The 24,955-nt window shown below is 45.8% G+C and overlaps 1 protein-coding gene across 4 annotated transcripts in view; it reads left to right on the top strand.

Annotated features, from left to right (window-relative positions):
* The window catches only part of LOC135383086 (uncharacterized), a 48,631-nt gene that overhangs the window by 10,965 nt on the left and 12,711 nt on the right, over positions 1–24,955 (top strand). For 2 of the 4 annotated variants that reach the window (XM_064612707.1, XM_064612709.1), the window contains 6 exons: positions 10,693–10,790; positions 11,111–11,399; positions 17,070–17,392; positions 19,519–19,753; positions 20,428–20,599; positions 22,456–22,586. In XM_064612707.1, the coding sequence (XP_064468777.1) occupies positions 10,693–10,790; positions 11,111–11,399; positions 17,070–17,392; positions 19,519–19,753; positions 20,428–20,599; positions 22,456–22,586 (1,248 nt within the window). Of the gene's footprint in view, positions 1–7,485; positions 7,570–10,692; positions 10,791–11,110; positions 11,400–17,069; positions 17,393–19,518; positions 19,754–20,427; positions 20,600–22,455; positions 22,587–24,955 lie in introns of all 4 variants that reach the window. The other 2 variants (XM_064612710.1, XM_064612708.1) reach the window with 2 other exon arrangements.

Genomic DNA, 24,955 nt, shown 5'->3' with positions numbered 1-24,955 from the left:
ATTTGCCGGTGAAAATGGAAGATTCGTACACTGACTGCCGTAACAAATGCTGCTCAATGTACACGGAACTTGACCGCGTAGCCCGCCCATGACCAGCCAGCACTCAGAATGGTATCGCGCTGTCTTCTGTCTGCTGTGTCACTGCATGCGTAAGTGGCATACGCCCCTCGTCCTCAGCGAGTCAGCTGACAGTGCCACATCCTTCTGAATGCTCGTTGTCCGGAGTGCCTTATGCAGACGGTTGCGCTTATGATGTGATGGTGTGTTTTTCGAATGTAGGAGCTCTCACCAATGACGACGGATAGTCGGGCAAGTAGGTGGCGCATAATCGACATGGCGTGCACGCAGAAACTATAAACGAAGATTCGATAAGCACTTTGCTGCAACTAATAGCGAATTCAGCTGGTCGTTTTCGTGCAGAAAAAGGTGCACTGGTTCGAGTGTGCAAGTCACACGGCTACTTGAATCCAATGTGCGTCGCGTTTCATTGGTCCTTGCGTTCGCCCTTCGTTCGTTTCTACGCTGAAATGCGCTTGACGAAAACAACCAGTTGAAGTTGCTATCAGTTAACAGACAAAACACACTCTTAAAAATGAACTTCACCACATAGCACGCTCCTAGCCAACCATCATCCCGAGTGACATCGTTCCCTCCCCTGATTTGTTGAAAGCGGGAGGCGTCCGCCTTTCTGTGACAATTAACATTTCTACATAAGTGTCACAAAAAGGCGTACGCCTCCCGTTTTCAACAAATCAGGGGAGAGAACGATGTCACTCGGGATGATGGTTGGCTAGGAGCGTGCTATGTGGTGAAGTTCATTTTTAAGAGTGCAGGAGGCGGAATGAGGTCAGGTGGCAAGCGCTCAAGTAGGGAGAGGAGTCTTTCCGAGGAAAGTCAGAGTGATATTAAACGGTAGGAGCAACTTATTTACTTACACATGGTAACCAGACTGCACTTCTTCAGGTTACAAAATATAAACATGGTACAGGAACATATATACAGTTGACGGGGGAGTTTTGGCACGACAGGGTAATAGGGTGATGGAAAGGATGCAAATACAGGTAAAAATGAAAAGAACACAAATACAAACGCAGGGGTATCAGAAGCGCAACATAACGCGAGTCCAAGGGATTATACAGGAAACGAGAACGCATTTAGGTGGGTGTCCGCCCATTTGTTCGAACGCCGTTTGGTCGAACGTCGTTTGATTGAAGCCGTTTGATCGAACGCCACTTGGTCGAAAGCCGTTTGATCGAAAGCCGGTTGGTCGACGCCGTTTGATCGAAAGCCGGTTGGTCGAAGGCAGTTCAAAGCTCGCAGCGTGTCCTTAGCACCTCTTTTCTGTAACTTTTGACTCGAGCATACGGAAGCAGGCAATCAGTGTCCTCTCCTTCTTTTTTCTTTTTTTTTAACTAAACAGGGGAGACCTCTGGTTATTTGCAGACCTTTGTCATTCACGAACAGCACAGCTGAATAGAACAATGCGGAAGAATCCGGCGAACCGTAGGACACATATGGAAGCAAATGGCCTCAGGTTGCGAGCAGCCGATAGTCTGTGCCTCTTCTGGGCATCATTTTTATTGCTGGCGACAAATTTAAAGGGAACTATCTGAAATGGGATAGCCATATGTGCGCGAAGGGGCGCGGACAATTGCTCACTGGACAATTTGTGGACCGTTGTAGCCGGACAATTACTCATCGCCTCTTCCACCACACTTATATTGTGATTTTATTTCGCGTTTATGGCGCTTGACTTTTTTTATGTTAGCTGAACTTCTTTTTTAGCTGTCTAAGTTGCTTCAAATAGATCTAGGAAATCCACCAGTGAAGAGGCTGAGGCGAGAGGTCGTCCACTTGCAGGCACGCCTGAAGCGTCTTTGTCAGGACCTGCGTCCATGGGGCGTTCCTATAGGATTTTTTTCCAAGGGGTGAACAGCAAAGTGCTGAGGAGGAGGAGGAGGAGGAGGAGTGTCGTTGGGAGGAACCCGAGAGGGTTCCTTGCCTGCCAGATTAGGCGGCATGTTTCGCGGGAAGGGAAAGGTGGTGGAGAGGAGGAGAGGAGAGGGTGAAGTGGAAGACCGAGCGGAATCCGCTCGGGGGGAGGATAGCTGCGTCCATGGGCCGACTTCAGGGGAACTGTGCCGGCATACGCCTATTACACATCTGAGGGAAACCCAGGAAAAACCCCAGACGGCACAGCCGGCCCGCGGATTCGAACCGCGGACCTCCCAGTCTCCAAGCGCACGCGTTACCGCTGCGCCACCGGAGCTGGTAGCAAAGTGCTTACAGGGGCAAAGCGTGCATTCACCTCACCTCCTTCCCTGGGGCGGACGCTGCGGACTGTGCGGGGGTTCACAGGTTCATATTAGAAAAAAATCATGACCTATGAATAAAGGGTGCAAAATTTTCACAAGTGACCTTGCCCCCCTCTCGGTACGCCCATGCGTCACCAGGATCTTCCAAGACACAAGCTGGGGGAGATTTAAGAACACATCTCTATTTAATCACTCAAATTCACAAATTTTTCAATGTCTGTCCAAGTCGGTTTAGCGAACGCAAGCCACATTTTAGCGCCCGATTCGCTTAGCAGGGCGGACACGACTGAACAGCACGTATTAGGTTAGTCCAAGTCCAGTGTTTGCATTGCTATGTCCAGGTTAGTCTAAGTTCGCTGTTGACACTTTCCCGCGCGCGACTGTGCATTTTACAGTCAGATAACATTTATTTACAGTAGTTTATTTTGCAATGAGGATTTCGATCACTTTATTTCGTGGTAACCCAAGTTCAGCTAACATAAAAAAGTCAAGTATATGAGCGCCATAAACGAGAAATAAAAGCACATCACATAAAAACGCGAAATAAAATTGCATATAAGTGCGGTGAATGAGGCGGTGAGCAGTTATCCGGCTTCAGCGGTTCTGTGGTGAGCAATTGCCCGGCCTCAGCAGTTTTTTGGTGAGCAATTTTCCGGTGAGCAATTGTCCTGGATCCGTGCGCGAAAGCCACTCGAAGTCTGTGGATGCTAAGAAGGAAGTTTCTTCATGTTACAAAATAATGATATTAAATTAACAGCCATATAAAACCTTAGTTCAACCTTGGTTAGAGAATGCATCAGCAGTCTGTTATCCCTACACATGCACGCAATAAAAATAAAAAAAAAGAAAGAAAGAAAAAGAAGAAGGAAAAAGTAGACAAAGTACAGAGATCAGCTCCCCGGCTTATATTGTCTGGGTTTCGAGGGACTTCTTCAGTTCCATGTATGTCGCAAGAACCAAATTTAGATTCACTTGCACATAGGCGCAAAGTAAATAAACTAAAACTGTTCTTTCTCCTATACAATGTCAGTTATTGACTACAAACATTAATAATACATTGTTAAAATTTGTCTACGTTCGACGCGAATAAACCATTCAAGAATCTCATTTATTTATTTATTTGTCAAAATTGTTTATTATTTGACAATTGACGTCAATTATGATTTGACAAAGTGTTGGGGGACTAGGGGTGAAAGGCATGTATGTCATGTTTAGTCACTATCTGCCAGAGAAGAAAAACCCATCAAGTTGTAGAACGGGAGAGGGTGAACAACCCAGGCCCTTGAACCGCTTTCTGGATGCGAAGAAGTGGGTTAGGATGAGGAATGTGTTTATGGGCAAGCGTATTACACAGGGTTAAATATTCCCTAGGATAACAGCATCTAGGAATGACGCTTTCTTTTGTTTCTCTTCGTGTTTTTGTTACATAAACGCTACAAGCGAACCAATAAAAAAAATCGATCAAACGACCGCTGCCGTTTCGATCAAACGGCGTTCGATCAAATGGCTTTCGACCAAATGTCCCGCGTTCGATCAAACGGCTTTCGACCAAACGACGTTCGATGAAATGTCCCGGAACCATTTAGGTGACGTTCCAGGAATTAGGGATAAAAATGGGGTTATGGTGACCGAAGGACACACGTGCGGAGTACAAAGGTGACCAGTGGACCATGAGAACGTGAAGACAGAGGTGGTTGGTCTAAGGAGAGAGTCAAACGAAGAAAATATGGATAGAAAAATGGAGAGTTATTTTAGTTTGGGTGTGTGTGTGTTTATCATTATTTTATTTTATGCGAGAAATGATATTTGCGGGTTAAATAATTGTAGTGGGCCTGAGATGCACCCGCCTGCTCGCGTTGCATCCACATTAATGTTTAACACAACCAAAACGGGTGGGCCCACGCTGAGGCGAGGAAAAACGAGACGAGACCGCTTTACAGTTATCATCTTTACTTTCCTAGCCGTACAACATCGCATCATGTGTGACAGGCTCACCCTTTCGACGTGGCTTTCAGGCTGTTCAGGCTGACAGGCCTCCGTTGACGACGGCACCCTGGGCGATGGTCTCGGTCGCACCCCGTTGGTGTTCAGTTTTCAGATCCGGGGACGCAGACATGTCGGCTGTGACGCAGGGCCTGGTCGGCGTTGTTCCGAGAGGCGGTTAGTGTCAACCGGCGAACAGGCGATCTCACAGCTCCCAATCGTCAGGAGATGTTTTCTCGTTCGTTGTCGGGTCTCCTCTCTGTCCACCGTCAAAACTCTTCCTTAACGCGAAGGCCCGGTCCCTTTGTTTCTCGCTCGCCTGCTTGTTTCCCTTCGAACACGCCGCACATATGGTTTTCATTCGGCTCGGAGTACGCGCCTTGTCGCGTCGCTTGCTCCTTTGTACGTCACCTGGTCTGCATTACCTGACCCACCCAGCATATTGTTCATGTCCCACGTTCACCAGAAGGGTCCGTCACAGGCCTGCGTGGATGTTCAAACCGGAGGCTTCAGAGACTGGAATTTTGCGATTAAAAAGGATTCGTGATTTTTGCGCTTCATGTCGCTGTTATAACCCGATTCAAGGATTCCGATTCAAATATAACGATTTTGAGCTCCGTACCCAAAGCGAGTCAAGGAAGGTTAAAATGTGTAGAAACGGGTGTAGGATGGTTGTTCACAATATCGGATTTATGGCCGTAAAACCTTTCCCTCATGGTGTTCGAGGTTTCTCCAATATACTGAGTACAGCATTTAGTGCACATAATAAGGTAACATATGTTAAAATAGTTGCAGTGCAATCCCTGTCGGATTTCGAAAGTAAAAGAATTTGAGGTGCTGGAGATAAATGTACATGGGCTAATGAAATGACATGTTTGGCAGCGTTTGTTACCACAAGGGGAACACCCAGGATTTGGTCGGGATAGATGGGATGAAACTAGTAAGTTACGAATGTTACGTGATCGGCGGAATGTGATATTGGGGGGGAGCAGGAAATATTATTTTGAGTGTTTCGTCGCTGTGAAGTATGTTGAGATGGCTGGTGAAGATGAATCCTGCGCCAATCAGTGCTTTGTTATAGGCGGTAACGAAGGATAAGGGATTTTGTTGCTGCCGCGGTTCATGTGAAAGTAATTTATCCTGATCTAGAGATTTGCACGTGGAGAGAGCATTGTTTATAAGGTTCGGAGGGTAATTTCGTTTTCTAAAACCATTCGCCATTTCTTCGATCAGCGCATGCCTCAAAATCTTCTGGGTAAGAGCATATCCGATTTAGACGTGTGAACTGACCAAAGGGGATGTTCCTTTTCTGAGTATTACGATGGGGACTGTCAAAATGAAGGTACTGGCGTTTGTCAGTGGGTTGCTTGTATAGACTCGTGACCAGCTTACCAGACTGTAAAGAGACAGTCATGTCAAGAAAATTCACTGATGCTTGAGAAAGGTTACACGTGAACTTGATGGCCTGATATACGAGTTAAAATGCTCGAAAAACGCAATTAAGGATGGTTCATCACCCGACCATACGATGAAAATGACGTCAATGTACCTTAAGGAAGACTAAAGGTTTGATCGGGAAGGATGCTAATGTTTTTTCTTCAAATTGTCCCCATGAAAAGATTCGCATAGTTGGGAGACACGCGTGATCCCATTGCTGCGCCTTGAATTTGGACAAAATGTTTCTCGTTAACTATAAAGTTGTTATACATGAGCACAAGCTCAAGAAGCGAGAGGACAGCTGATGTCTGGAGAACTTCAGACGGGAAAGATTCAAGAAAAACTTTCACCGCATCGAGACACTCATCGTGTGGTATGTTTGTATAAAGGGATGTAACATCCATAGTAGCCAAGATGACGTTGCTCAAATCGCTGTTCTGCTTATTAATCGAATTGACTTTAAGGAGAAAGTCATTGGTGTCTTTTACGTAAGAGGGGAGAAGCGGAGGAACGTGTTTAATACAACGATCTAAAAGGAGAGGGAGGAGGGTAAAAGGTGGGTGTGTTTATTACCGATATTATAGGCCTGCCGGGGTTATTTTTCTTGTGTACCTCAATCAATAGGTAAAACGATCCTGGAGTAGCATTTTTGGGTCTAATGAACTCCGCAATGTTACGTGGAATTGAATCGTTAGAGATTAGTGCGCTGATCACCTGGTTAATTGTGCGACAAAATAGTGGAGTGGGGTCAAAGTCAAGAGGCTTGTGAAACCTAGCATTACTGAGGTGCTCATTTGCTTTGCTGATGTAGTCTGAAGTATTCATCAAGACAATTCCTCCGCCTTTATCAGCGGGCCTGATTATGATGTCATCACGAGATTTGACATTCCGTAATGCTATCCGTGCTTCCTTAGATAAATGATCCCCGGTTATCAAAATTGTTAAGAAGGCCTTTAATGTCATTGGATACTGCTTTAATATAATTGTCGATCATAGAGCTAGTTTTTGGTGGGTCAGGGGTCCAGGCGGAAGGTCTCTTAAATGGCGTTACTTCAGTGCGTGCACTGCCCTGAAAAAATGTTTGCAAATGCATTCGTCTACCTAAATTTTGGAGATCGTTTAGAACTTCATATTCATCAACACCATGAGGAGAGGGGACAAAGCTCAGTCCTTTGGATAGTTTCAGCTTTGCCTAATGTAACGTCTGATAGGTTAAAAACAACATTTAGCGGTGGACCTACAGCGGTCTGTGGTTGGTCTAATAAAGCAGTACATAGATTAAGATTGGAAATGTCGGTAAGATGGATATTATCACGACAAGCTTTCTTACACTTCGTACGGTGTACTTGGGCGAGCTTATCGGTAGAAAAACGAAAAACCTCTTCTGGGCATCAGAGCGTGAGCTAGTTGACGGAGCTGGTTGTCTATGTCTTTGATTCTGAAAAGAACTTTCTGTTCGAAAAATTCTGATCAGTTCTATAGAAGCATGCGTTAATATGTCACGCCATCTCTTGGAACTTCGCGGTGAGTGGAAATTAAATGTCAGGTGAACGTCAACCATTAAACCTTTGGGTACAACATTCTGTGCTGTACAGTCAGAGTAGAAATGGAAGTGAGAAACAAATCTAGCTTTTCTATCTAACTACCTACGTGCCCTAAGGAACGTTATAGAGTTTATATTGATTGTCTGCACATAGTCAATGAGAGCTCCTTGTGTTGTACTTCCGTGTCACACGTCGTTTCTTCTTAGGCAGGCGTGTCCGGAACGAGGGAGTTGTGGCAGCGATGGGGGTGTCTGTCTGAGCAGTGACGTCCGCGGTGCGATGTGAACACGGTGAGCTTCTGTTTGAGGGCACTACGGACGTTTGGGGATGAGGGCTGTACACAGGGTTGGCGCAGGACGTGGACTGGGCAGCACAATGATCACGGGGGCATTTCGCCGGGTAGGTGACCGTGTAGACGAAGGCGGCAACTTAGGACGGTTCCTGATGGAAGGGAATTCTTCGGGGTGGTGGTGGAAACCGCTGGGGATGTTGAGGTTGCGGTGTGGGCTCGCTGAGTTAGGGCGATTTCCCGTCGTCGTTGCACCGTTACCGTCTGGGAATCCTGGGTGATCCCCTTGTGGTAACAAACGCTGCCAAACATGTCATTTCATTAGCCCATGTACATTTATCTCGAGCACCTCAAATTATTTTACTTTCGAAATCCGACAGGGATTGCACTGCAACTCTTTTAACATATGTTACCTTATTATGTGCACTAAATGCTGTACTCAGTATATCGGAGGAACCTCGAAAACCATGAGGGAAAGGTTTTACGACCATAAATTCTATATTGTGAACAACCATCCTACCACCTGTTTCTACACATTTTAACTTTCCTGAACACGCTTTGGGTACAGACCTCAAAATCGTTATCCTTGAATCGCGTTATAACAGTGACATGAAGCGCAAAAATCGCGAATCCTTTTTAATCGCAAAATTCCAGTCTCTGAATCGTCACGGTTTGAACATCCACGCAGACCCACTTCAATTATTTAACCCGCAAATATCATTTCTCGCATAAAATAAACTAAAATAATGATAAGCACACACACACACACACACACACACACAACCTGTAAAACAACTCCCCATTTTTCTTTCCATATTCTCCCTATTGAAAAATCACTAGAATCATTCTGGTGTTTTTGGTGGCTGTGATTTGGGACATTCCTGGTGCTTTCTTTTCTGATGTTAGCATCAGGATACCCTGGTGTTCCTAGTGTCTGTTCTCTGATGTTCCACACCAGGACCTCTGATGTGTGTGCTCTGTTGTTGCACACCAGGATCCCTGGTGTTCTGTGACGCTCCACTGTTGAATATTATGATGTCTCATGCGTTCAATCCCGTGATGTACTTGGTCCGTCAGGAACCTCACAATGCACTAAAAGCTGTGCATAGCTCTAGACGTGTGTGTGTGTGAGAGAGAGAGAAAGCAGGACAGTGCAAGCGCGGCAGCACAGCACGAACACAGTGTTAGTGCTGTCCTGTTTGTTTTTCTCTAAGCGTTCAAAACTGTGCACAGCTTTCAGAGCCTCGTGAGGGCGCTGAGGAGCCAAGTACCTCACGGGGTCGAATGCGTGAAACATAATAATGTTTAATAGTCGAGCATCATAAAACACCACGAAGGGATCCTGTCATGCATACATGAATGTGCAACATTCAACCAACACGGCCTGCTCGTTATTCCGGTACTAAAGCTGCTTGGGATGTACTCATTAATGTTAGCGACTCATCAAACCAGTCAACAATACAACAAGATATCAAAGGTTTCTTTCTACTGCAAAGGTGTCCCAGCTGTTAGCAGGCTACTAATTGTTTGCATATAGTGTACTGAGAATCAGAAATAGGAACAGACAAGCACGTTTAACAAAACTATCTATATTACTGCTACTATTGACGATACACATGATAGGCGAATGATAGCCCGAAGGGGGCCGTGTTCAAAGCATAAAAAAGTGCTTTGGGTGTATACGGCTGTGAGTGTACTATACAAGGTAGTGGTCGACGTACCTGAGGGCGAATATCCCGGTCCAGTCTAATGATCCAGTCTAATGATTTCCGGTCTATGTTGTAGCCAGCGATCAACATGAAAAATATATATGTCGCTTAGCAACAGGACGAAGCAGGATCTAATACAAACTTAAGAGCGTTGTCTGTGCAAATTGCCGTCAACATGTATGACAGCGGCTTGAAGATAACAATTGGAGACGCTTTAGGAAGGTGTGAACGGTCACGCCTGAGTCATTCTGGGACGGAATTACACCTTCTTCGTGAATGAAGCCATTGACAAAGTCTAGGAGGAGCTTCGGGTTGAAGCTCTAGCAGAAATCGGTGATGTCCAACAAGAAGGCATTCATGTCCGCACCATGAAAGGGAGCAGCTTGGTAACACCCTCCGACAAATCATTGACCTGGAAAAGTTGGATTCTGGGGAAGGAGGAAAGTATTTTCTGTAGAAACCTTCCGAAGTTCTATTGCCAGGAATCTTTCTCGGAAACTATTTTTTGAAGGGGATCGTTTCTTTGTGGGTCTTGGCGGAGAAAGAGGATGCTTTTCTTGGCCTTCGAAACACGATCTCGGAGTCAGAGGAGGTCATTTTTCAAATTCCGATTGCTTTGGTTTTGGCAACTTTTGTTAAGTCGGATGGTAGGAAAATGAAACTCTTCGGTATGGCCTTCTCGGAGCATTTAGCGTACTCACTCTGAAAGAGAACTACGAAACCGGTGTCTTTGTCGGCATCAACCAGGAGGAGCTATTTTATATTTTACCTCCTTCTTGGCCAATCTTACTTTCGAGGGGCACCGATTCGGAAGATTGGACTGAAGGCAATGAGAGGTGAGGCTTGCTTGTTGTTCCGTGGGAGCCTTTTCAGCAATACGCCGAACCGCTAGCAAATGATCCAGCTTCCCGATGAACTGACCATTCTCGGAAATACTCCTCTCCCTACTTGAACTCTTCCTACCTGACCTTATTCCACCCCGTACGCGTTGTCTGTTAACGTGGTTGCAGTAAAACTGCTTGTCTTGTCTTCGTCCATCTTTTCTGTGTGCACTCCATTTCGATTAATTGAACTTTGACCTTTCCCTGCTTGCAAGGCTTTTTTGTGCCTGTGGCTGTGCTTTCTGTTCACCTCATGTTTTCTTCAGCTAAAAAACAGCACTTCACCGCATAGCACGCTAAAAACCAACTCCATTCAGGATTATAATTAGTCATCAATTAGACATCAATTAGAGGTCTCTTTCCCGATTTGTTGAAGATATGACACCTTCTGCACACACACAAAGACAGAGAGAGAGAGAAGCAAAAACGCGTACCCTCCGCTCAAAGCAGAGGTGATAACTGTATCATGTGGCGCAATGGCGCAATGTGGTCAGTGTAGGTCTGTTTTTAAGAGTGTTTCATACTTTTTTCTAGTAGACCATCAAGGACCAGGCTGTATCTGGTTCTTGCGGCGATCGTCACCGCCACGCTAGCGGCAGCCGCGTTCCTCATAATCTACGGCGCACCTTCCTGTACGTATTATCTTCTCTAACTGTTCCCTGCCACAGATCCTCCTAAGGCGGTGCCTCGCAGAGCCATGATGCTCATGCGACTTACTAACGACAGCAACTCACTAACGACTTACACAAAAAAATTGGCTACGTGTTTCATTCCTGATTGTTCGTTGTTACATGAGTAGCATTTTCTTCTGTCACATCGTAAAAGTACGTCTCCTCACGATATCTGACAACCTAGAACCTGCACAGATCAGAGAAAGTGCCGGGCGTTATTTCGTGACTAACATAATTGCACTGACGAGAGCTCCCCCTGCATTGACAACCATTCTGTGCAGCTGGTGAAGTTGCACATACGCAACCGACGACAGAGGAGATGGTATATACGGAACAACGTTATTTTACCGTGTGCACCGAAGGCGCACCGAAAACGACAACGCTATCGACAAAGCCTTCGGTTACGACAAAAGCTTCCGTGCGTCACCTTTCATTCACTAAAAGCAAGAGTACGCATAAGACAATTACCACTTTACGAAACGGACGCACGAAGAGAGAAGAAAGACTGACCACATTCACCTCAAGGAGAAGATCCAGGACACGAGTGACTACGACAAGGCCGCCTTCGAGGTTGGTGGGAATTTATGTTAAATGGAAGGTTCGTACTCTAGCTTAATTGAAACAAGTACGTCTAACGGGAGCCGTTTGACTAAAACATATCCAATGCGAGGACTTTCGCTAGGAATCGTTGTATTTCCAGAGGTACACGTATTTTCTCATGAGGGTCGCCAGCCAGTGCGTTGCAAAACCTTATGTGGGAAGTGCGGCTCATATGTCATGGAAAGTTTAAAAGATGCTAAAACACGAAGAACGATTTTATGCATTATGAACGCATTTTATGCGTGTTTTATGCGCATTCTATGCGTTCATAGTGCCCGTTGCTTTTCACTACCTGCTGTACAGGTTTTAAGCTAAAAGAAAGTCATGCTATGTGCACAAAAGGCAACCAGGGCCAGTGGTGTAGCCAGGGAGGGGGTGAGTTGGACCTCTTGAGTCGTAACATTTAGTAGTGCATCTGGGGATGATAAAACGGTAGTAAAATCCTCCTCCCCATGTAAAGTTCCCATAAAACTCCTCCCAACATATTTTCCTGTCTATACGCTACAGATCAGAGCAAAACGAGCTGTCAGTGAGACGTGCATCCGTGCACGTCCTATGAGCCCTGCTCTCAAAGTAAGATTGCCACCTTTTTCTGTGGAAATTACCGAACCGTGGGGTGGAGAACTTGACCACATTGGAAAGAATGGCGCCATTATCACTTTTCATTTATGTGAAACTTAAAGCGTAGAGGTTTTTGTACCGATTAACATAACCTATCAGAACTGCAGGGCTGACGTTGAAGCCTCAGAAGTGTCGATTCGGCTACGAGGAACTCAGATTTCTCGGCCATCTCTTGAGCAGCGACGGCGTACGCCCCGACCCCGAGAAGACGGCGGCCATCGCAAATTACCCTGTTCCTTCTTACGTGAAAGACGTTCGAAGTTTTCTTGGTCTTTGCACCTACTACCGACGGTTCATTCCGAACTTTTCGAGAATTGCGTCACCCCTGAATGCCCTCACCAAGGACGGATCCACGTTTATCTGGAGTGAAGCCCAGCAACAGGCGTTTGATGAATTGAAGACGCGTCTAGAGACCGCACCCGTGCTTGCCCACTTCGATCCAAACGCCGAAACAGAAATACACACCGACGCAAGCAACGATGGTCTAGGAGCCGCGCTCGTTCAACTTCACGACGGCGTCGAACGTGTCATCACTTGCGCAAGCAGAACGCTAACCAACGCTGAGAAGAACTATTCGACGACCGAAAAAGAGTCCTTGCACTCATATGGGCCATCACAAAGTTGCGTCCCTACCTGTACGGACGGCCGTTCAAGGTGGTAACAGACCACCATTCTCTGTGCTGGCTGGCTGGTTTAAGGGACCCCTCAGGACGCCTAGCGAGATGGAGCCTCCGATTACGGGAGTATGACGTAACCGTCACTTACAAATCAGGAAGAAAACACAACGACGCCGACTGCCTGTCCCGAGCACCACCCCAGCGACAGGACAACAGCCTCGAGGACGACGACGCCTTCGTCGGTCTAATGAGCGCGACTATCATGACTACCAAGCAGTACAACGACCCCGAATTGAAGACACTCGTCGACTATCTGCAGGACCGCGCCGACAATGTTCCTCCCATCTTCAGAAGATCACTCCCAAGTTTTTCCCTACGTAATGGAGTCCTCTACAAAGAAAACCACGCACCACAAGGCGCTGCGTGGCTTCTCGTTGTGCCTGGGGACATGCGCATCGATTCTTGAATCCTGCCACGACGAACCGTCATCAGGTCATTTGGGATACAGCCGGACACTGGCCCGTATAAGGGAAAATTACCATGATAGGCGCTAGCCAGCTAGCCATTCTGTCAAGGGAAAAGTACTACTGGCCGAAACTGGCCAAGACCGTACACCACTACGTAAGGACGTGCCGGGAATGCCAACGACGAAAAACGCCGCCGGTACGACCTTCTGGGTACCTTCAGCCAATCGCACCGCCGTCGGCGCTGTTCGAGCAGATTGGGATGGATCTACTCGGGCCCTTCCCACGTTCGTCTTTCGGAAATCGTTGGATAATCGTCGCCATCGACTACCTGACACGCTATGCTGAGACTAAGGCACTTCTGCAGGGCACAGCAACAGAAGTGGCGAAGTTCTTCATCGAGAACATCGTACTACGGCACGGAGCTCCGACCGTCTTAATCACCGATAGGGGAACGGCATTTACAAGCAGGCTAACACAAGAAATCCTTCGACTCAGCCACACCGCTCACCGGAGGACAACGGCGTACCATCCGCAAACGAACGGGCTCACCGAACGCCTAAACAAAACCGTTGCCGACATGATTTCGATGTACGTCGACGTCGAGCACAAGACATGGGACGAAATACTGCCATACGTCACGTGCGCCTATAACACGGCTGTCCAGGAAACAACGGGATTCACACCGTTCCGCCTTGCACACGGCCATGACGCATCGACTATGCTCCACGCGATGCTGCCCACGAACCCAGTGATGTGGAAAACGACGTTCTGGACTTCACACAGCGAGCAGAAGAAGCCCGCCAGCTGGCCAGACTACGCATTGGTCAACAACAACGCGTCGATGAAAGAAGATACAATTTGCGCCGACGAGACGTACGCTTCAGTCCAGGCGACTTGGTATGGGTTTGGAGGCCGATTCGACGACGAGGCCTGAGCGAGAAGCTACTGAAGCGGTACTTCGGTCCCTGCAAAGTACTTCGACGCATTGGAGACCTGGATTACGAAGTGGTACCTGAGGGCAGTGTTCCCTCTCGACGACCCCCGAGGACTGAAATAGTTCACGTCGTTCGACTCAAGCCGTACTACAGCAGGTAGCGCTGAAGACTGGCTGGAAGGAGACAACATGACAAAAAAAAAAAGAAGAAACGGCATCGAGACGATGCCACGCCTACGGAGGGGGCAATGCCACGAATCATCATCGCGAAACTTCCAGTAGCCCGCCATACTTCCAGGGCAGGCACATCTCACGGTACATTTCATCCCGGCGCATGCTGAAGAAGAAGCAAGAAGCTTCCAGACCTGCTGTCTGGCAAACGCACGTGACTTTTCGGCGCGACGCTTAAATGCTTGTGCGCTCCAAACTGGAGCATTCATTCTTTGGACTCAGTTGTGTTCAGAGAGCTATCACTCTTGTGTTTTGCTACCAAGTAGTCTAATAAACCGTTCGCTTTTATTCGACGACTCTCCGACCGATTTCGCTTCGTGACAATATGCAATCCGTGTTAGGACCACGATCCAAGGCCTTGTGGAGATCGTTAATGAAAGACACCAGCTGGGTTTCACATGAGTAATGTTTTCTGAACCCGTGTTGGCTGTGATGAAAAAGTTAAATTCAAGGTGCTTGACTACGTGTGAATAAACAATGTGCTTCATTATTTTGCATGAAATGCTGGTTAGTGAGATGGGGCGGTAGTTAGTAGCGCACAGTTTGTCACCAAATTTAAACAAGGGAATGACTTTCCCAATTTTCCAGTCCTACCTATCCAGTCAAACCTATGATATGATACGAAAAGTGATTGGTAAACTCTGCTCAACTAAGCACGAGAAACAAAAGAAGGAAGAAAGATGTAATTGCAAACGGTAGGGATAGTAGGTATCAACGGATGTCATATAAAAGTTTACTTTCATCGCACCAACAGTAATGTCGCGCAAACGTCCGTGAGCTCCATTCTTCCAGAATTTTTGCGGGCGTTTGATGCGTATTGAAGTTTAGTGAAAATTAGCATATGCTCTTGCCATTGATAACGTGAGATAAGAGACTTCAACTAGGTCATAACAGTCTTCACAGTCCCAGATGAAGGGTAGACTTTGTAATATGAGAAGCGGGAAAAATAGAGATGCAAACACTATTTAAACAAGAGACACTACCTCCCACCGAGGGCGCTCACACAAAGAATGTACACAAACTGATGAATGAGTTAAAGGGATGGAGTTCAACATGGAGTTCTAAAGTTTGCATTTTTGTGCATCTCAATTACTCCCACCATTAGTCAAAATTTGATGAGTTGAGCCTTGACCGAGAACAAAGTAGGTTTAAGCCACACGTCCGTCCGATATTTATGTTAAATGAATGACAGGTATCTGAACTGCAATAAACACGCATGGCACTTTGCAAAACAGGGACTTCCTGCAACGATGACATGCGGAAAGCGGAATGCGATGGAAAGTCATTTACCTTTCAGATATTAAGCGCACAGGCAATCGCGCAGCATTACCGCAATGAAAGCAAAACGGAACAGTCATGCAGTATGCTATAGTGCCGGTACGGCATTAATAAGCCCTGCAAGAAGAAAAGTCTGGCATTCTCGCCTTGCCGTGACTCTCAGAACGCTCTTTACAAAGAATAATAATAATAAAAATATAGGAAAATAGAGAAAGAAGAAAAAAGCTGAATCTATGATCTACCCCACTCAGGCAACACCTCATAGCATCCCGTCGCTGAGCCAGGCATCACTTGTTTTGCTGTGGAAGCAAAACAGGAGCATTCTACAGTTGTGCGCAAAGCTGCAAAGCGTAGAAAACGGGTCCACCTATCAGGCCTGACATGGGCACTTTCTGGGGAACCCAGTGTATTGGCGAAGTATAAGACAAAAAGCACGCCAATGTATTCTGCCATAAAGCCAACAAGGTGACAATATGTCCCCCAGGAATAAAACTCCTCTTATTCCACTGAGCTCTTATTCCACTGAGCTCTTATTCCACTGATACGCGATCGAGAGACGTCTTATAGAAACACCTATGTGTTGACACTTCTTTCTATAGTTCAGATTCAACGGATATTCTAACAAAACCACGCGGAATGAATTGCTTCAATGGAGGGCGATCCAAATTCGACGTTGCCTATGTCCGGGGCCGTCTCTTGGCTACAGCCGACACGCTCGCCTGGGCAGAACCCAGGAAGAACAGGAAGAAATAGCAGGAGATCAGGCCCAGGCCACTGGAATGTACGTTGCCGTGGTCATGAAAAGTATTCCGGAGAACATGCCCTCCTGAGTCAATGCAGTTGGTCAAGAGAGAAAGAGCTCCCTCATAACGCAAGAGAGTATTGGAAGTATTGTGGGGAACTGTCTGTCTGCAGAGGCCTACTACTGCATAGTCCTGCCAGCTACAAGCTCTCCATGACGGACATCAAGAACCATGAAACAAGGACGTCGATGCAAGGCAAGGACCTTGGAAAAGCGCATAGTGGCATTCGATATGTTCGCAGAGAGCTCGTCTGGTCAACGATTCCGCAAACTGTGCACAGAGTCCAGAACAGCAGAGCGAACCTCTTATGACGTCTCACGTACTAGAGCGCCCCTGGGAAGAAGTAGGGATTGATTTATTTCATCTGAATGGTGGATACTATCTGTTCATTATGGGCTATCGTTCTCGATACCTGATGTGGTTGTCTATGCGGCCACAAGTGGGCGCGACGGTTGACTTGTTGACAATAAAAGGAACGGGCGAGTCCCCGGGGAGCGTTTTCCGGATGCGCGCTTCTACTGTGGCTTGGTCCGTCTCGTCCCTCGGTACTCCACCATGGCCCCCATGGCAACTGTTCATTAGTTGAAACAAAGAATATAGGTCAAGCATTGGTGTGTTTTCTGATGTTCTTATAGGGGTGGGGTTGGGGTGGGGTTCAATCTTGTTGAATGTTCTTGGTGCGATTCCAGGTCTTCTCGTCGAAGACGGCGTTGGAGAGCGAAGACAGGAGCGACGACATTGAGAACCACGGTATCTGTACGCGTGCCAAGATGGAACACCAGTGGAAACGCGAACGCCACCACCGCAGCCACCACTACTACGCCAGTCCAGACTGCTACAGCTACGCCAGTCCACACCACCACGAAGACAAGTCCTTCCACCACAAGCACTGAAAGGACAACACCTACAATAACTTATTCTACTTCTTCCTCACAAGCAAGTTCTACTAGTGCGTTGACGTCGAAAGAAATTAAAATTTCAACGCTAACCACAGAGACCACCACGACCACAAGTGAGACATTAACAATTATTCCCAGTACATTCGAGTAGTACATATATGCAAAATTTTTATGTTCAACTGAGATAGATGGCGTAATATACAGGGTGTCCCAGAAAACGTGTCATTGAATTATCATAAAAAAAACTACACCACCTAGAGTCATGCGGTCAATTGCATTTGTTCTTACTGGCTCTTTGCCATCTCCTGATGTTAATGCTGTGTAACGAAGTTTAATTATGTAAATTTTTGCGAGCTTAAGTCGGAAATTTACCTAGTCAATGTCACTTTTTTACCCCACCAATGTGAAGAGCGTTTCTAATTCACTCAAATTAATGATAATTGACAGGGATATTCAGGAGCTATCCCATCGGAAAAAATAGCTGAACACCATGCTCTACGGAAGTCGCACAGAATAGCGCACGATGAATTTTTCAGCGCAATCTTTGTCAGTCCGACGAAAGGAGGTTAGAAGCCCAGCCCACCCCACCCCGGCATCGCAGAAAGATAAGTCAAATAACACAGACATGGCTTATCGCGTCCGACTTTCGCTGGGATAATGCGTTCACTCTCCCAATTTTAGGAACTGTTACTTTTTCTACCATCACTCTGTGGGCTGGGTTTGGAACCTTCTTTCGTCGGACTGCGAGCGATTGTGCTCAAAAAGTCATCGCGCGCTATTGTCCAGTGCTCCGAAAAGCATGATATTCGGCTATTTTTTCCGATGGGATAGCTCGTGAATATCACTGTCAATTATCATGATTTGATTGAATTCTGCACGCTCTTCTTATTGGTGGCGTAAAAAAGTGACCTTTACTTGGCGAATTTCCGAGTTCAGTTCGCAAATATTTACATAATTAAACTTGGGGTACATGACATCAACTTTAGAAGGTGGCTAAAACACAAATGCCGTTGACCGCATGATTCTAGGTGGCGTAGTTTTTTATTATAATTCAATTACACGTTTTCTGGGACACCCTGTATGCGTTTTTAGAGCTGCAACCATGCGCCAAATCCTAAGATGAAGCGTTTCACTCTTTCTTTTTCCGCTGTGTGCACTTTTCCCTGCGCCGTGTGTACCTTTATGCGCTGACGAATATTTATTGATTGATCCAGTGTACTGAAGAAGGTGCACACGTGTTATAACGTTATAACACTAGACTGCTAAAACAGGGGGGGGGGGGGTCGAGGTAGCTTGCCGTTGTTGGCCGCACTCAAGTGGGCATCGTCACGACTATAGCAAAAAAAAAGGAAAGTGGGAGAGGGGAGGGGTGGGAGAACCTCACCGCATACCAACCGCGGAACCAACTGTGGTTCAGAATGATATCGTTATTTTTGCCCTGTCGAAGACAGTTGGCGTACGCCCCTTTTTGGATACATTGGGCAAAATACAAAGTGTCCAGAGATGGGAGGGTCCATCCCATTATCAACAAATCACGAGGCTTAACGATATAATTCTGAAAGACGGTTGGCTCCGAGAGATATGCTGCGAAGAATCTCGTTGTACTAGCTCACTCAGTGAAATTTCGCTGGTCTTTCACGTGTGCGTCTGACGCAAGCTGTAAGAGTCCCGCGTGGCTTTATCTCACTATGGGGGGGGGGGGGGGGGGCTGTAACTCTTAGGACTACACTATGCTGTAAAAAGAATGACTAAAACGAGAAGCCCACCCAAGGAGCGTAACCCTAAGAATCACAACTGCTTCTATGGTCAATATACTGCCATTCACTTTTAAAAGAACAATCGTACGTTTATTTGAACACTTACGGCGCACTCAGGCAATGAGGCTTGTGCAGTGACGTCATCTTTGTCATGTGACTTGGAAAACATGTTTCCGCACCGCAGTCGCGGTGTAGGAGGTCATGAAGTGAGCTGGTTGCGGTATGCATGCACTTACGAGAATTAATTGTAAAAACGCGCGCAGTTGCCTTATTCGGCCCGCTGTATGCGAATGCCCCTTATTTCCCCATGGCACGTCACGTTGCTCAAAGGCTGCGCGTGACGTCATGTGCACGAGCCTCATTAAAGAAAATACTTGAACAACCGCAAAGTAAGCTCCCGGCAACATGTCCTTCTGACTTTCATAATTGAAAGTATAGGTTCGCGCATGGCGTATAATAACCTCCCTTTGTAAATACTGCAGGCCGTCCACTTTCAAGTTCGACGTTGGTATGCACAGTTGGGAGACACGCGACAACGAAAACGGTCTACCCCTCGGATGGAGTTTGCGCTTACATCTTATTCGATTCAGTCACAATGAACAACAGCCTGGAGTTCGCGGAAGGTTACAGCGGTACTCCTCCCGGTACCTTCAGCCGTTTTGTCGCAGCAGCCTACGACGCAAGAGTGTCATCCTACGGCATAGCCGTTAGTCACAGGTACGCTCTATAGCTCACTTGAAGGTGTTATAAGGGACTGAAAGTTATATTCATTTTATATTGTATTATAAATCAACGTCACTCAAATACCGAGTACGTAACATATTAAATGACGTCAGTGAACATCAACTCTATTCAAACTCAATTAATTTCAGTTCTCCAAGAGTAGGTGACGTAATCCAGAGTTGGCGTCCCCCTCCCATAACAAAAGCGGGAGTGTATGGGCTCTGCCAGCAACGGAAATTGACATCGACATGCAAAATTCGGTTATGGATACTTCAACGCGCACGCGGTTTACAGGGTTTTCTAAACATGGAATGGATTTGAACGAGGATAGTCTCCCGTCCTGCTATCCCGCTTTTGCTCGAAATCCCTAATTAAAGAGTCAATTAGTGAATTTCAAGTAGTCATTCATCTTGTGGTTACATACTTTCTTCGATAGGCTATCCGCCTGACCATGTAACTGAACTGCAAAAACGACATGTATATTGTTATGTGTTTTTAATCAAAATATGTGGGAGATAAAAATAAACATCCTGTGTTTAGAATCGATATAAAAGAATGGGAGAAAACTTACGAAACTGGATGCCCAAAAGTACTGATAATGCAATTCCTGTTAGTGTTTGAGGAGTCTAAGCGTTTTCTCTTATCCTAAGATAAGATCGTCTCTTTAGGAACGCTGATCACTGCTTGGAAGGCCTAAATACTACCGAGGGGGGAAGTGCCTTCAAGCAACTGTGGGACAAGAATATCCGTCAGCATGGCATCCTAGACATTCCCATCAGTGACGACGATTCGCCCGTGTCAGATGCCTCTGGATTGGCTGCCATCGTGGGTCTTCTAAAGGCACGTTCCAACGCTACGCTGACTGGAGATGTTTTTAAATTGTCTGACTTCAAACCTGTGATTAGTCAGTTTTCGATTAGGATAATCTTTTCCTAAATCAGAATGCCTTGCCTGAAGCTTGGATTTAAGCTAAGAGGATTAAGCCTTAGATCAGAACAAGACCGGTCGCTGATACCTCGGTAATGGTACTATACGCTGTGCAAGTGCGTCTCTGCGCATGAGAGGAGGCAGTGAGAGGGAAGAGGGAGGGCGCCGCTGTAGCCAATGGGGCTTCCCGAGTGGAGTAACCGGGAGAGGAGATATGCGCAGAACGGTTGGTTACTTGCAGAGCGTATAGACAGGTGAATTTGAAAAGAAAAAGTGTCAGTATTGCGATCTTGGTAATAATTCATTTCTTCAAGAGCTACCTTGGTTGTTCACACGAAGCTGCATCCTATATTGAATGGTCGCGTTCATGAATTATTCGACCTTCTACACAGAAGGCCAATTTGTGTCCAGATTACAACTCAAGGACCCTAACAGTACGCATCTAACGAGACCGAAGTGTTCAACAGTTACAATTTGACTGCAATTTGATTTCGCAAGCACGGCGGGGTAGTTCAGATCTGCGATGTTTGTATTTGTATTGCATTTGTTTGTATTTCCCTTAGCCCTCACCCTTTTCTCTTGTACCATGTGACATGACTTCGATATATCCTGCACCGCTTGTAACAGGTCTTCAAACCTCAAGAAGTGCAGCCTACTGCACGAAAGTCTTGTTTTTAATCTGTATACCGGGTGTTTCAGTTAAATCCCCGGGCCAAATAATTCGCGAACAGGTGCACCAATCGACGAACTTTCTTTTTTACAAGTATCTGTCCGATACCACCTACATGCTGCGCACCGTGTGAATGAGTGGGAGGCGCTCATTATTTAAATAAAAATTCAAATGAGTTTCGTAAAAAAACATATAACTTCTAAAGCAGAGCGCTATCGGCATTAAAATGGGTACTGCCCCTTTTGGGACCTTCAGTGGACACCTTTTAGAGAAAAATCTGCCACCGAAGCCGGTCATTTGTTGCAGTAATTAATTGGTTTCGGTTTACATATTTTTGTCGCGGCTGGTCGCAGTGAAGCGCAAAAGGACGCTCTTTCATTCCCTTATCCACCAATGAATTATGTCCTTACACCAATAAATTACACCAATGAATTGCATCCCTTTCCGCTTCACCGCGACCAGCCCCGACAAAATATGTAAACCGAAACCAATTAATTACAGCAACAAATGACCCGCTTCGGTGGCAGATTTCTCTCTAAAAGGTGTCCACTGAAGGTCCCAAAAGGGGTAGTACCCATTTTAATGTCGACAGCGCCCTGCTTTAGAAGTTATGTTTTTTTACGAAACTCATTTGAATATTTATTTAAATAATGAGCGCATCCCACTCATTCACACGGTGCGCAGCTTGTAGGTGGTATCGCACAGATACTTGTAGAAAAAAAAGTTCGCCGATTGGTGCACCCGCTCGCGAATTATTTAGCCCGGGGATTTAGCGGAAACACCCGGTATAGTAAACACTTGTAAACGTTATTTTCGATTATGCATCGCCGGAAACTTGCACATTGATTTTCTTCAAGTTCTACCTGACGGGGGCTCAATGTGTGCAGCTCATCAGTTCACGAGAACATTCGAGCATGAGACATCCCCTCATTTTCACACTTTCAGTGCATTTCGTTTCTAGATCTCATTGACGTACCTTGGAATTTTGGCAGGCAATTTTTTTATTTCCCCTTTCCTACACCGTCTCCGCTCGCCAACAGGACGTTCACTAACTGCATTAAACAACGTTTTATTTTTATTTGTTTTTTTGTCGTCACAGATGTTCAAAGAGCTGCAACATCGTTACAGCGACGGACCTGGAAGTTACATCTTCACTGGAGTTTCCGCCCCACACCGTTCAACTGCAGGGCTGTACTCAGATTACAATTGGAGGCTAAATCTCCTGCTCAGGTTAGTTCGCGTCACAACCTCAAAGACCGTACCCTCAAATACCCGTAACATAATATGTAACTTCTGTACAGTACTTTCGCTACAGTATTGGACTTTCTTGTGCAGAGAGCTATAACAAAATTATGTTGCCGCTAATCAGGGAAAGGTAACAGAAACTGTAACAGAAACGGAAACGGTATTATACCGGAAATATAGCAAGTAACGGTAAAAGAAACGGAAACGGATATCGCACAGTTAGAATACCTGAAACAGAAACGGAAACAATAATTTACGGTAATAATTCGGGTACCGCAGGACCCGAATAATTGCACTTCTTCACCATATCAAGTAGATAAATTTATGAAATAAACCTCAATGAAGCAAACTAAAATTAACTGAAGAGCTAAAATTAAAATGAACTATCAAACTGGAGCATATAAGTAAGTAGTATACAGTAAATACAAGAAGCATAGTTCTTATACGCTTATGGTGACCTGGAAGTGGCAAGCGTGAGTAACATTCCTGGAAACCATGTTCATATTAGCTGTTCACAGAAATCACGTACCTATATGTGTATTTTGAATAAACGTTGTCTCTTGTATGCATGTATCCCTGGAGTCCTCGAAATAGACTTCAGAACGTAGAGGGATTAAGTTTTGTCACGGTCTCAATGGTGTTTTCTTAAAAACAAAAGAAAGAAAAGAAAGAAAGAAAACAAAAAGCTGGAGGTGGGGCGGTACCGAAAACCGAAACGGAAACGTAACAGAAACGAAAGCAGCAATGGTGGTAACCGAAACTGGAATAGAAACAAATAAGGTCCAGTAACGGAGGTGGTAACGAAAACAAAAGATTCCGTTACCTTTCGTTGCCGCTAATTCTGCGTGGCCTGCTAGCTATGACCATGCGATACAGGGTTTAGAAGCAGAAGCGTGCGGTGGAAGGAGCGGCGAATACTTACCTGCATGCCATGTAATCGTAGAAAACACTCGTCTTGTCGTTCCCGGTAGCATGGTGTATAGGGACTTGGGATATCCAGTGAAAAAGGGTTAAAACATGGGCGGGTTGGTAACTCGTAATTAAAATCGATACAACCCTCAGTGCGGGACTAAAGACAGAGGACGTATACAAAAAATACTACGACAGCATCACTAATAAGATATCCGCTTTAGAATCAAAATACTACCAAGATAAAAAAGCGAAATATCTCAAACAAAGCCAGATAGGCTAAGTTGATAGCTCTTTCGCGACAGCGTGGAGAGAAATAGCGGCAGGATTGTTAAACCAAGCTGTTCAACAACAAGATCATTGTTGAACCAGGCAGCCAAGCAATCAACACTACCGAATCACCCTTTTTCAAAGTCTCTGCAGCATTCTGCGTAGTTCCATGTAGCAAAGTGGAGCACACGTTCAATCTGTGTAATTTAATCGCCTCGATTAAGTATATACTATGCGCTATAATATGCAGCTATAGTGATAAGGACCGTGCATAAAATAATCTCGCGACTATCGAGGTTCACAATCATCGACGTAAGCCTATGTAAAGTAATGCAGGTGGTATACCGTCTACGCAGAATATATATACTGTAGGAACCACAGTTAGCAAGAGTAGGAAAATAGGGACTTGTACAAGCATAGATGTAAATACTACTTTGACACCCCTGATGTCTGTATAAAAGGTTGCTAGTGTACCAGTTTGTTATTAGTTTGTTGTGGCTCAGATGTAAACAAGCGAAATCACGTCGGGAGTAATCATTATATATCTACACATCCCGTTGAGCCAGAGTATAGGTGTCCGTCAGGTTCCTGTGGTCACGTTGAAGGCTTCTGAGATAAATCAGGGCCCCGGTATTTTCTGGCTGATTCCCCGTTCCCGTATAGATAATCATTGCCTCCACATATGCTCTCCCGTTATACGTCTGGAAGAGCACTAGCCAGTGTTCTGTCCTCGTGGACTGTCAGTCCGCACAATGATTGGCTCAGTGACCCCTCTAAACACACAGCTGAACAGGATTGAACTCTCTTGTAGAGCCACTCCGTATTTAAAAAAAAAACTACATTTTTATTTTATTTTGTATAGTACATCGACCTCACACCGTCCAGTTTTCGGTTTTCCACCACACGTCTAAAAATGTACAGCATGCCAGACACTGCCTGCACTTTAAAAACAGAACTGCACCGAGCAGCTTGCTGTGCGCCAACCACACATTCTTAAAAATGAACTTCACCACATAGCACGCTCCTAGAGAACCATCATCCCGAATGACAACGTTTTCAACAAATCAGGGGCGAGAACGTTGTCATTCGGGATGGTGGTTGTCTAGTAGCGTGCTGTGTGGTGAAGTTCATTTTAAAGAGTGCACTGTTAAAACTTCACCACATAGCACTCTCTT

Source organism: Ornithodoros turicata, chromosome 2, assembly GCF_037126465.1.
Source record: "Ornithodoros turicata isolate Travis chromosome 2, ASM3712646v1, whole genome shotgun sequence".
NCBI classification, from domain to species: Eukaryota; Metazoa; Arthropoda; class Arachnida; order Ixodida; family Argasidae; genus Ornithodoros; species Ornithodoros turicata.
This window is presented reverse-complemented; position numbering and strand designations above follow the sequence as displayed.